The sequence below is a fragment of the Hibiscus syriacus genome, unplaced genomic scaffold (assembly GCF_006381635.1).
Source record: "Hibiscus syriacus cultivar Baekdansim isolate YM2019G1 unplaced genomic scaffold, ASM638163v2 tig00001478_pilon, whole genome shotgun sequence".
NCBI lineage: Eukaryota > Viridiplantae > Streptophyta > Magnoliopsida > Malvales > Malvaceae > Hibiscus > Hibiscus syriacus.
This window is the reverse complement of record NW_024061874.1, coordinates 4507898-4521175: the sequence shown is the minus strand read 5'-3', so window position 1 is coordinate 4521175 and position 13278 is coordinate 4507898. Positions and strand designations below refer to the sequence as shown.

At 36.1% G+C, this 13278-nt stretch overlaps 1 protein-coding gene across 1 annotated transcript; it reads right to left on the bottom strand.

The window, feature by feature from the left end:
• Positions 1 to 3882: 3882 nt before the first annotated feature.
• On the bottom strand, positions 3883 to 4712 carry LOC120128148. Its single transcript, XM_039145908.1, has 2 exons — positions 4241 to 4712; positions 3883 to 4118 (listed from the first exon to the last, which is right to left on the bottom strand). Exons 1-2 carry the CDS (start codon positions 4533 to 4535, stop codon positions 3883 to 3885), a joined length of 531 nt encoding a protein of 176 aa, XP_039001839.1. The 5' UTR covers positions 4536 to 4712.
• Positions 4713 to 13278: the final 8566 nt, after the last annotated feature.

The window sequence follows — 13278 nt, the reverse complement described above, 5'->3', positions numbered from 1 at the left end:
AGCCTAAGTCCCTCAATAGAGATGCGTTGTAGCATTTGGGAAGCTTCGCCGAGAAGCATCGACACTCACCAAGATCACTGTTCTAAGCTTGTTGTTTACTTGAGATATGAGAATATCAAGTAGCTTTGGGATGTTAAAAACCTCATGGATGATATTTGGTTTAGGTTTTTTATTTTTGACTTATGCTTTGCTACTATGATCATATACTATTGCTCTTTAAGATTACTATTAGAAATATTAGTAATTTCAATGCATGAATTATGAATGATATTATAGAAATAAATATTGTTAATAATTCTTGTACTTACGTCAACATTGGTTTGTATAGTAACATTTATGTATGTTGAAAAGCATGCTGCCTTTGATGTAGCTTTGTTAATAGTTTGATTACTTTAATTAGTGAAGATTAATTAATGATAATCAAATGTTTTAATCATTGCTAAACACATGAAAGTAGAAATCATTGCATGATCATATAAATAAATGTCACTTATTATTTCAAACCATTTGATAAGTGACTTAATGCTTCCCATGATACTGCAATATTACTTGATATTTTATATTTCGTCTTCTTCAAATTACTATTTGTTTATTTATACACATCAACAACCCTTTTCACACTTAGACTCTATTATAATTAGTTTGCTCCTGTAGGATTCGACACTTGAAACTTACTAAGTTTCCACTTTATTCCTTAGTTTACGAACATGTATACTTGCATTGAATGATGTATCTATTTTGTAGCATCAAGTTTTTGGCGTCGTTGTCGGGGAGCATCAGTTTTACATTTGAGTTTATTTTATTATTTACTTATTTGTTTCTTTTCTTCTTGTAGGTAGTTATCATCTTATTTAGTTTTTTTAGTTTATGCCCCAAAGTGACAACGAGCTGAAGTCTTTCAATCCAGAAATAGAACGAACATTCCACTGTCGTCGAAGAGAAGTTACTAGACATCAAGAAAACATGAATATTGATGGTAACAATGCCCACCTCTGCTACAACATGGGATAAAGCTGAATTGTCGACTGATAATGGAGTTGGGTAACAAAAATTTTACAACATGGATGAACACTATCGACCTATTAGGGAGCATGTAGCGCCAATACTCGATGATCTACATTCTGGCATTGTTCGACCAACAATTCATATGGAAAACTTTGAGCTAAAGCCGGTTATGTTTTAGATGTTGTAGTCAATAGGGAAATATGGTGTGTCATTTACTGAAGACTCTAGAGCACACCTCCAAGCGTTTATGGAAGTTTGTGATTTATTTGTGCAACAAGGAGTTCCTAAAGAGGCATTAAAGATGAAACTATTTCCTTACTCACTCCGCAACAAAGCTAGAGCTTGGTTAACATCGTCTCCTTTGGGTGTTATAGCATCCTAGAATGAGCTAGAATAAAAGATTTTACTTCAATTCAACCCACATAATATGAATGCCAAACCTTAAAACGACCTCACTTCATTCAAGCAATTATAGGATGAAAGCTTGTACAAAGCATGGGAAAGATTCAAGGGCTTGCTGCGAAAATGTCCAATGCACGGATTCCCACATTGGAAACAAATGGAAATATTCTATAATGGGTTGAACATGCACACTCAAATGGTGGTTGATGCTTCAACAAACAAAGCATTGATAGACAAGACATATAATGAAGCCTACAATATTCTGGAAAGAATATAAAACAATGACTACCAGTGCCCAAATACGAGGAACATGTTCGGTAGACATAATGTTGCAATAATGGATTCAGATGCATTCAACTCTATGGCCTCTCAAATCTCAACATTGAAGGATATGGTCAAGAAGATACAAAAGCCATGGGAATTTATGAGGTAAAAGCTACATCTAGTATTTCTTGTGCTTATTGCGGAGATAATCACAATTTTGAACAATGCCTTCAAAACCCTGAATCCATCTTTTATGTAAAAAATTATAATAAGAATGATAATTCCTATGACAACACTTATAATGCCAATTTTTGAAACCATCATAATTTGTCTTGGAGGAGCCAAAATGTTGCCAATCCGAAATAGCAGACGATGTCATAGCATTATAACCAGTAACAATATAATCAACAGCAAGTGATGCCACAATATTAAACACAACATCAAGCTACACAACAAAATAAAAGGTAAAACTATCAAGGATAATGTTCAACGAAAACTTTCAACCACTGATCTCTAAAAGCCTTATCAACATTATTAAGGGCTTTAAAGAGTCAAGTTGACCAAGTGGTGAATTCTTTGAGTAATAGGCTATAAGGAACGCTGCTCAGCGATACTGAAAACCCAAAGTAGCAAGGAAAAATGCGATGAGCATTGCAAGGCTATTACTACTCGAAGTGGTATTAATATTGACAAACCTGTTGAAGATCCTAAGAAGAATGATGAAGGGGATACAAAGCATGACAATGGTAAAATTATGGAAGTTGATCTTGAGACGCCCACTGTTAATTCCACAAAGAGAAAATCAGGTTAGTTTAGTAAACCTGAACCATTACCAGTAGCAATACCTACTAGGCTACTAGACGCTCTATCCCCAACGCTACAACAACCTCAACCAAGAATGCCTCCACCATTTCCTCGACGATTCATAAAGACAAAAGTGGACCAACAATATAAAGCCTTTATTGATGTACTTCGCCAATCAACAATCAACATTTTGTTGATTGAAGCTTTGGAGCGAAATTTGAATTACATCAAACTCATGCGAGAAGTCTTTTCTAAGAAGCAAATGCTTGGAGAATTTGAGACTGTTGCTCTAGCCGAAGCTTGCAGTGCTATGGCCACGAGTAGGTTACCACCTAAACTCAAAGATCCATGGAGTTTCACTATCTCTTGTGTTATTGGTGATCGATTTGTAGGTGAAAAACGTTATGAACTGTCAAATAAATTCAGTTTTTTCAAAATAAATAAAACTGAGGAAGACACATTCATTTGTGTTTGCATATCCGAGCGATGTGACTCCAATGGCGGTTGTGGTGCATTCCAACGGAGAAATACAAATTCTCCTCGAGGAGTTATTTCTCCTGGCAGAACAAAGTAAGGTGCCACAGTAGTGCCGACAAGCAATCCCATCGAATCCAAGCACTGCCTCATCTAAGCCATCCATAGAAAATGCATATGTAAAGTCCGAAACATCAAAATTAGCTATATGAGAAGTAAGATGAGTAATATTGGGGCTAGGGATAAATGGGCAATTAGATTGAATGACAATCTCAAAAAAACGGGGAACCAAAATCCCAAATTTACATTCCTACCGGTTAACATACACTAAAGAAAGAAAAATTCAGTCATACTCATGGAAGAAGAAGAAGAATTTCTTTCCGAGTAGTTATAAAAAAATTCAGTCATACTCATGGAAGAAGAAGAAGAATTTCTTTCCGAGTAGTTATAAACAAAAAATCTATGTACGTAATGCAATGTCAGATCGTGGATATGAATAGCTTTAGTCAAGCGGGTATTGAAGGGTACATCGACAAGTTCGGTAAGTATCGCGTAAGCAGAATCTGCATCAAACTCCTATGGCATCTCAAGTAAAGTAGTCAGATAATCATGATTCATGACATCCACCACAAATCCTATGGCAAGATTAAATGTACAAATCGACATTTGGAAATGATAGCCACATAAACAGAAAGAAACTACATCAAGAGAATCGACATTGATAAGATGATGTTGTGAAGATGTAAACGTAGCATAGAATTCAAAGGCAAGTTCATAGAATGTGCCGTATTTAATTTGAGAAAAGAAAGTTCAAGCAATTGATTCAAAATATGTATAAACAATGTCTCGTAAATGCAGATTTTCCAACGTCCAAGTTGGAATAAACTTACAAACACGAAAGGGATGATGTCGTACTGAATCAAAGTGAACCAGCTACTTGTTTTCATAGTGCAAATATCCTTTCAAGTTTTCTTTAATCGGAACTGCGGAGGAACACCCTCGATGGTTATAGTCAGGATTGTCCGACGCCAGTGGTGGACAGTCGGGAGGTGTTGGGAAATCGTCTGAACTGGACGCATGAAACGGAGAAGTGAGCTGGTCGGTGTGATAGTGAGAATAAAAAGTGTGCTCGGGTTGCCCTGTCGATAAAAATACGACAGTGAAATCCTCTGTAAAATCGAAAGCATGGTGATACATTAGTAATGGTAGAATCAAAATAGGTTTGAAACTTAGATATGGATATTGGTTTGATGTCGCTGAATGCATCGAATATGAAGGCACAATCGAATACCTCGGTCGAGAAGAATATGCCACGATCGGTATGGAATAGAATGAAGGAGACGATGATCGTAGAGGAGAATAACGACGATAATTGCTTGGGCCAGCCACGTATGATCAACACAAGCGATGGCCAACGGAAGGAGGAGAGGGTGGAGAAACATGGAACTTGGGCACAGCGGGTTGAGGCACTTGTGCTTACTGTCGACACCCACTATGGCGAAGAGGAGGAGACAACATTGGGTCCGATCACTCAGCACTTCCATGAACGTCGGGGTAATGAATCGTAGTCGGCCACTGAGTACCATCGATGGAATAACAGGGTTTTTGTTACCTTGGTTACAGGTTCAAATCATGTTGACGAAAGGCAACAGCGTAGACGGTTGATGAAGATTGGGGTGTCGACATTTCTAATCAGTGGATGACTTGGATGATGGTTTGTTGCTGTGAGTGTGGAATAAAGAAAAGTGAAAGAAGAAAAGAAAGAAGAGAAGATTTGGGCGGAGTTGGTGAAAATAAAATCAAAAGTGGGGAAATATTTCGGTCACATGGGTAGGTTTAGGAAAAAATATAAAAAAGTTGAAAGCAAATGAAATTTTTGTGATGCAAGGGATCATGTAGGGTCTACGCCATTTAATTGGCTGGTCAAAGGAGGAGAAGATAATGGAAATGTTTGAAATTGGGGGCAAGTACAAAAGAATGGGTGGCTGGATATTGATCAAATTTGGTGGGGGTAATTCTAACGTGTGCCGCGCCTACCTGGGTTCTTTTAACATGCACTGTTTAATGAAACAACACACTTCACTGCTGGGAGGGAATTCACATGTGTTGTTGTGCTGGGGGGTCTGAAAATTTGTTTGATTTGATCGAAAACACTACTTCCGACTCTGTTTAGTGGGTTGTATCCCAAGTCATTTGTTTAATGTCATTGAGCTCGATGACCTGATTCAAATTACATGTTCTTCTAAAGTGATTTCTTCAACTAAACAAACTAGAGCGTTCTCATAAAATGGGTTCAATATTTGATCGTTGACTTTAAACCGAACTCCTGAGTCATCTTTAACTTCGATCGCGTCGTGTAGGAACACTTGAGTTACCGTTAAAGGTACGAGCCACTTCGATCTAAGTTTTTTCTTTAAATATCTGAGCACTATCGTAAGTGCTACATATTTTCTCAAATTCTTGGATGTACAACTTGCACGCCTCACCAGTGCATCCATCCCCATGTTATATTGCTTTACTGCCCAATATGCCTTACGCTCTAACTCAACCGAAAAATGGACCAGGTTTTCAAAGATGAGACGATACAGTGACATTCCAATGGGGCCTTTGTATAAGGTTCGATATGCCTATAAAGCATTGATCAACTTCAAACTCCAATCCTTGCGGTCCGACTTGACTATTTTTCTCAAGAATCATTTTAATCTCTCAATTTGATACCTTAGCTTGTTTGTTTGTATATGGATGGTAAGATGTGGTAATTCTTTAAGTCACTCTATACTTCTTCATTAGTGCTTCAATGAACCGATTGACGAAGTGAGTCACTCTATCGCTTATTATTGGTTGCGGTGCCAAACCTAGAAAAAATAAAATTCTTAAGAAAGTCAATAATAGTTTTGGCATCATTGTTTCGGGTAGCCCTAGCCTCTACCTATTTAGAAACGTAATCGACTGCAAGAATAATGTATGTATTTCCAAAAGAAGAAATGAAGGGACCCATATAGTTGATTCCCCAAATGTCAAAGATTTCACATATATGAATTGGCCTGAGAGGTATTTCATTTCTTTGACTAAGATTACCTACTCGTTGACATATTTCACAAGCTTTGCAAAGAACATAAGTGTCACGGAAAATGTTAGACCAAAAAAATTCGTACTCAAGAATTTTGTGTGCAGTTCGCTTTGGTCAGAACTGACCATATCAAGAGTAAGAATGGTAAAAAGTGAGTATGGAACTTACCTCACTTTCGACAACGCATCGCCCAATTGCTTGGTTTGAGCAGTGCTTCTAAAGGTACAGATCGTCCCAAATATAAAATCAAGATTGTCGCTTAATCCGCTTAAGTTCGACTCTTGGTAAATCTATCAGCAACTTACCCGTGGCTTAATTTACCATGTCTATGAACCAAGGGGATGCCTTTACGATAACGTCAAACTTTCCTCTAGGAACTCTTCTCGGATTGGTGGATCAATAGTGGAGATTGGGATTCAGCTTAGATGATCGATTACCAAATTCTCGTATCATTTTTCCCCTTAATCCACATATTAAATTCTTGAAGAAGCAAAATCCAACAAATTAATCTCGGTTTCAACTCCTTTTTACTCATCAAATACTTCAAGCTGCATGATCAGAGAAAACAACAATTTTAGTGCTAAGAAGATTTGATCTAAATTTTTCTAACGCAAAAATGATAAAAATAATTCTTTTTTCATAGTTGAATAATTCTACTGCGCTGAATCTTGATGTGTAGGTGATGTCATCAGGTTCTTTTTCGATTCTTTACCCGATGAAATCTCTAACGCTTATATCCAAGGCATCACACATGATTTCTAAAGGGAATCCCAATGTGACGGTTGAACGATTATTATCGAAATGAGTTTTTCCTTCAAAATGTTAAATGACCCATTGCATTCTAGATTGAAGTAAAAAACCTTGTCCTTTTGCAGCTAATTGCACAAAGGTTCTCTACTTTGGAAAAGTATTTAATTAACTTCTGGTAAAATATTGCATATCCAAGAAAAGAGAGGACATCTTTCATAGTCGTGGGGTATGGAAGTGTGCGTATAATGTTGGTTTTTGCCTTATCTATTGCAATTCCATTAGAGGAGACAATATGACCAAGAATTAGTCCTTTATTAAACATGAAATGACATTTTTTTCTAATTAAGAACTAAATTAAATTCAAGGCAACACTTAAGCACATTAGTTAAAGTAAAAAGATATTGGTCAAAAGAGGTACCATAGACTGTAAAATCATCCATAAAAATCTCAATCCCTTTTCTGAAATAGTCAAAAATGATACTCAACATGCATCTCTGGAATGTGGCGGCTATGTTTCAAAGCCTGAAAGGCATGCGTCGATAAGAAAATGTGCCTAAAGGACAAGTAAACGTTGCCTTTTCCTGATTTATGGCGTCACCGGTATTTTGAAAAAAAACTTGAAAACCCATCAAGGTTGTAATATTGAGAGTGTTTGGCTAATCTCTCTATCATTTGATTTATAAAGGGAAGAGGGAAATGATCTTTTCGGGTTAAAGAATCCAACGTTCTATAGTCTATGTAGACCCTCCATTCGTTTTGCATTCGTGTTGGAACCAACTCTCCGTTTTGAGTTTTCTATTATCGTAACTCTGGTTTTCTTTGGGACTACATGGATTGGGTTTACTTAATTACTTTATGAAATTGGGTAAATGACATCGGCATCGAGGATATTCTGGATTTCTTTTTTTACCACTTTCATCATCGGCGGGTTTAGTCAACGTTAACCTTCTCGAGATGGTTTTGCACTTTATTCAAATTTTATGTTGTACATAAACGTGGAGGGACTAGACTCTTGATTTCAACTATAGTTGTAATACCCAAATTATCGGATAGGTGACCATAGTGAAATAATTTAAATTTTTGGTAGGTTAAAGTAAGTAAATTTAAAAGTATAAGGAAAGATTTAGGGAATTGTGTTTGAGACTTATTAATAAGAATGGAAGAATGGATGGGCAATTTAATCCTTTAGATGGAATGAATTTAATATTCATTTAGATTGGGTTATTAATAAAAGTGAATAGGAGAATTAAGAGGATAAGTCTGAAAGTTCTCTCCTCTTCTTCTTATACTTCACATTCCGTGGCCTCCATAGCTAAGGTAAAGATTCATCAATGTTGGTTTTTCCTTTAGTTTTGGGTTGGTTTTGAAACCTTAAATAATATAGAGGCTCAAGGAAGGTTTAAATATGATTAAAACTAAGAGATAAAGGTTTTATTTGAGATTTAATAAAATGGGTTTTTAAATGATTTGATAAAATATGGTTAGTTATGGAAGATTTAAGGCATTTTTCACTTGTCAAAGAAGTGAATAAGAGATTGGGAGCTTTAGCTGTGATTAAAAACAAGTTGGAAAAATTGGTGTGATTCTTAGTTTTGAGTGTTCTTTAGAAATTTTAGATGTTATGAGAAGATTTATGGATGTAAGTTAGTTGGATTAAGTAATGATGAGCGTAATGGTATGGTTGGGGATAAAAGTAATAGATTTAGGCGAAAATATGGTAAAAATCGAAGTGAAATGAGTACAATATGGGTAAAGGTATCGGTACTAGAACAATAGTACCGATACTATAGGGTTAAATTTGAGGAAAGATGATGACCACGATGAACAATATCGATACATATGCAAGTAGTATCGGTATTGAAGTGAGGTATCAATACCAAGAGGAAGGTATCAATACTATTATTGAGAAATGGATTTCAGAATATGAAAATGGTATCGATACTGAAGGGAGTATCGGTAGCACAATATAGAAGAATCGATACCATAGAAGGGGAACCGATACTAAGCAGTATGGAATTTTAGGTTAGGATGAACTTAAATAAAATTCAAGAATAATAGTACTTTTGAGTATTATTATTTTCTATAAATATTAGAAAGTATACTTACATTTGTATTGTGTGTGTGATAATGGATGCTTGTGTAGATCGTAATCAAGCTCCTGAGTTAAGCAAACAAAAAGGCAAGGATAATGTCACTGATTAGTCATATTTACATTATGGGAATAATAGTGAGGCAAACCAGGTGAATGCATTTATTATGTACTTATATCTTATGATAGTCATATATGCATTTTGCTTAATGTATGTATTGCATTTACCGTATGGGCACTATGTGTGCAACCTAAGAAATTCATAATAAGTTTATCAAATTTCCATATTGGCATTATGTGTGCAACCTAAGAAATTCATAATAAGTTTATGAATTTTCGTATTGATACTATGTGTGCAACCTAAGAAATTCATAATAAGTTTATGAATTTTCGTATTGGCACTATGTGTGCAACCTAAGAAATTTATAATAAGTGTATGAATTTCTGTATTGGTACTATGTGCGTAACCTAAGAAATTTATATTAAGTTTTTGAATTTTTGTATTGGCACTATGTGTGTAACCCAACGTAATTCATAATGAGTTTGTGAATTATTATATCGGCACTATGTTTGTAAAACCATAGAATTTATAATGAGTTGTAATATTCAATAGGTATTTGGATTGTTATAGTATACCCATGTTTAAAATTTACCTTATTATTGTTATGCCTCATTAAGTGATTATTTATTGTGTGTTGATTTCAAGCGTAGGTATTAGCACGAGCGGAGTAAGGAGTGCAACTGACATTTCTAATCAAGGACAGTTTCATCAGTAACTGTACGACAACTATGTCTACTTTTGATGTTATTAGATGGCATGTTATAGATTTATGAAAATGCTCTGAAACGTATTTGGCTTATGACGATGTAAAAATTAAATATGTTCGAACTTTAAGATTTGTTTACATACTATAAGTTAATGAACATTTTATTATTATCAAATTAGAAAGTTTTATAATTTAAAGCAGAATTTTATTGGTTTTTCAAAAGATGAAAGTTTTAAAAGTTATGTAACATATGTGACTCGTGTACGGAAACTTATACGTGAATTGAGTGTTACATTTATTGGTATCATAGCTATAGGTTTAGTCGATTCTCGGCCGAAACTGGGTGTATTTACTGTAAAAAGGGGTTTTACATGCCACTAAGATGTCAAGGTTACTGATATTGTGTAGTTAGAATATGATTGATGTCACTCCTTAATAACTTAAGTGTTATCATTATGTATGTTCTACTAAATGTCGGATTGTATGAATTCACGGAGAGCGACTGATCAAGAAAATAGAGAAGGATACGGTAGCGAGAGCTATGAAGGTAATAGTGAGCATCCGATTCCGTCTGAAAATGCTAGTGCACTAGCACATCAGGGTATGCCAGCGCCAGAGTTTGGAGTTTTTATGCAGGCTCTTGATGCCATCCTGGCTCAGTTTCAACCTCCTCCACCTCCCTCTACTCCTCCAGAACCGCAGATGTTAATTCCAAAAGAGTTGAGAAGTTTGAGAGTTATTGAGTTACGGGTAGAAGAGGGTGAAGGTTCGATGGATGCTAATTTATGGTTAAATGACGTTATACTGATGCTTGAAAGTCTTCAATGTTCAGATTCTGAAAAGTTGGGCGGACCTGTATCTTTTCTCCGAGGATCAACTCGGGTGTGGTAGACAAACACTACAATGTATTCACCACCTGAGCAAGTGACCTGACAATTCTTTCAAGATGAGTTTAAGAACAAGTACATCGGGGAGCAATTTATACGGGCGATGCTGTTGAAGTTTCTTAATCTAAAACAAGGCAATCGACCAATACATGAGTACGAGGCTGAGTACAATAAGTTGAGTCTTTTTGCTATAGAGGTAGTTCCCAATGATAAAGGCTGACATGATTTGTTCATCGAGGGTTTGAGTCCAAAGTTGAAAAAGATGATGTTGGCTTTAAACTTGCCCAACTTGCAAGAAGTTATAAACTGATCTAAGGCTATTGAAAGAGCTCAAGAGGAGACTCTAGTAAGGAGCAGGGTATGCAGACGGGAAAAAGAATTGGAATGTCTTTAACTTCCCATCATGGTAAGAGAGACAAGGGTTAAAGTTCTCGATATAATAATAGAGATAGTTCTGCTACAGCTTCATAGAAGAATAGTCAATCACAGTCTTTTACTGTTAGCTCAGGTATAGCGTTTGGAGAACGAAATAATCCATGTTAAACATGTGGTGAATCGCACCGGGGAGTATACAGATTGCTCTCTGAAACTTGTTTCCATTGTGGTGAAACTGATCACTATGCTCAAAATTGTCCAAAGAGATCTGGAGATAGATAAGTCCAAACTGAGAGATTAGTAGCAACATCTAATAGAAGCAGAAGAAGAGGAAGATCCGACGGATAATCTGAGTCTAACTAGTGACAAAAGACTCGAGGAGTGGCCCAAATTTTTAATATTAAGACTAATGAGGATCAGGATGACATGAAGATCTTAACAGGTATATTTCATCTTTTTGATGAACATGTATTTGTTTTGGTTGACCCTGGTTCTACACACTCTTATATTAGTACAAAGTTAGTTAAAGCTAGAGGAATTACTTTAGAACCAATTTTTAGTGAGATGATAGCGGTAAACCCTATGGGTCATAGTGCCTGATAAACTTGCCCGATAAAGATTCAAGGGGTTGTGTTCCTGAAAAACTTGATGGAGTTTCCTTTCGATGAGTTCGAAATTATTTTGGGCATGGATTGGTTGTCTCCTCACCATGGATGAGTTGATTATCGCAAGAAGCAATTATTTTTGAAATATGTAGAATGCTCCAAAATTATAGTGATCGGCCAAAAAGTGTGATCACCATCCAATGTGATATTAGCAATGACTGCAAAGAAAATGATGTCGGAAGGATGTACAACTTTTCTAGCCAACGTGATAGACACTCAAATTTCGAAAGCGATATTAGTTGATATTCCAATAGTTAGTGAGTTTCCGGATGTTTTTCTGGAAGAATTATCGGGATTACATCTAGACCGTGAGGTAGAATTCTAGATTGATGTTTACCCGGGTACTGAACCTGTTTCTATGGCTCCATATCAAATGGCTCCAATAGAGTTAAGAGAATTAAAGGCCCAATTGCAGGAGTTGATCGTTAAGGGATTTATCAGTCCCATCGTTTCACCTTAGGGAGCGCCTGTGCTTTTTGTGAAAAATAAGGATGGATCTATGCGATTATGCATAGATTACTGATAGCTAAATAAGGTAATAATAAAGAATATGTATCCTCTTCCAAGGATTGATGATTTGTTCTATCAACTGAATGACACAATAGTGATCTATAAGATAAACCTTCGGTCAGGATACCACCAATTAAAGATTAAATAGGGATATATTTCCAAGATAACTTTCGGACTCGGTATGGACATTACGAATTTGTGGTGATGTCATTCGGATTGACAAATGCTCCTGCAACATTTATGGACTTGATGAATCGATTATTCCAACCTTATCTGGATCAATTTGTGGTGGTATTTATCAATTATATTTTGGTGTATTCAAAGTTGAGAGAGGAGCATGATGCTCATCTTCGTGTTGTTCTTCAGACTCTTCGTGAGAAGAAACTGTATGCCAAATTATCCAAGTGTGAGTTATGGTTAGCTGAGGTTGCTTTCTTGGCCATATAGTCTCCGTAGAAGGCATAAGAGTATATCCCAAAAAGTTTCAAGCTATATTGAATTGGCAACCCCAAGGAATGTTTCTGAAGTTTGGAGTTTCTTGGGGCTTTCTAGATAAATAGTTCGTAAAGAATTTTTCAATGTTAGCTTCGCCGTTAACTAAGTTGTTACGGAAAGATGTGCCTTTTGTTTGGTCAGAGAAATACCAAGAAAGTTTTGATAAGCTAAAGAGGATTGTAACAGAGGAACCAATGCTTGTACAACCTGAGTCGGGTAAAGATTATGTAGTTTTTTACTGATGCATCTCATAATGGATTGGGATGTGTGCTTATACAACAAGGGAAAATTATGGCTTATGCCTCGAGACTGCTGAAGACTCACGAGAGAAATTACTCGACACATGACTTAGAATTGGTAGCGGTCGTGTTCGCTTTAAAGATTTGGCGTCATTATTTGTACGGTGAGCTGTGCCATATTTATACTGATCACAAGAGTCTAAAGTATTTGTTGACTCAGAAAGAATTAAACTTAAGGCATATAAGATGGATCGAGATTTTAAAAGATTATGATGTGATCATTGATTATCATCTAGGGAAGGCTATTGTGGTAGCTGATGCACTTATCCAAAAGACTTTTACAGCTTTACGAGCTTTAGATGCACGTATTTCTTTAAATGAGGATGACACCTTGATAGCTGAGCTTAAGTTAAAGCCAATGATATTGGATCTGATAAAAGAGCTACAAGGACAAGATGAAAAAGTTTTGGCAAAAGTTGCAC

What these genes read in the sequence shown, in the direction of transcription:
- LOC120128148 (XM_039145908.1), bottom strand. Translation starts at nt 4,535, where the DNA reads ATGGTACTCAGTGGCCGACTACGATTCATTACCCCGACGTTCATGGAA. An exon ending in GCATATTCTTCTCGACCGAG is followed by an intron (nt 4,119 to 4,240) that starts GTATTCGATTGT and finishes TCGATTTTACAG; the next exon opens with AGGATTTCACTGTCGTATTT.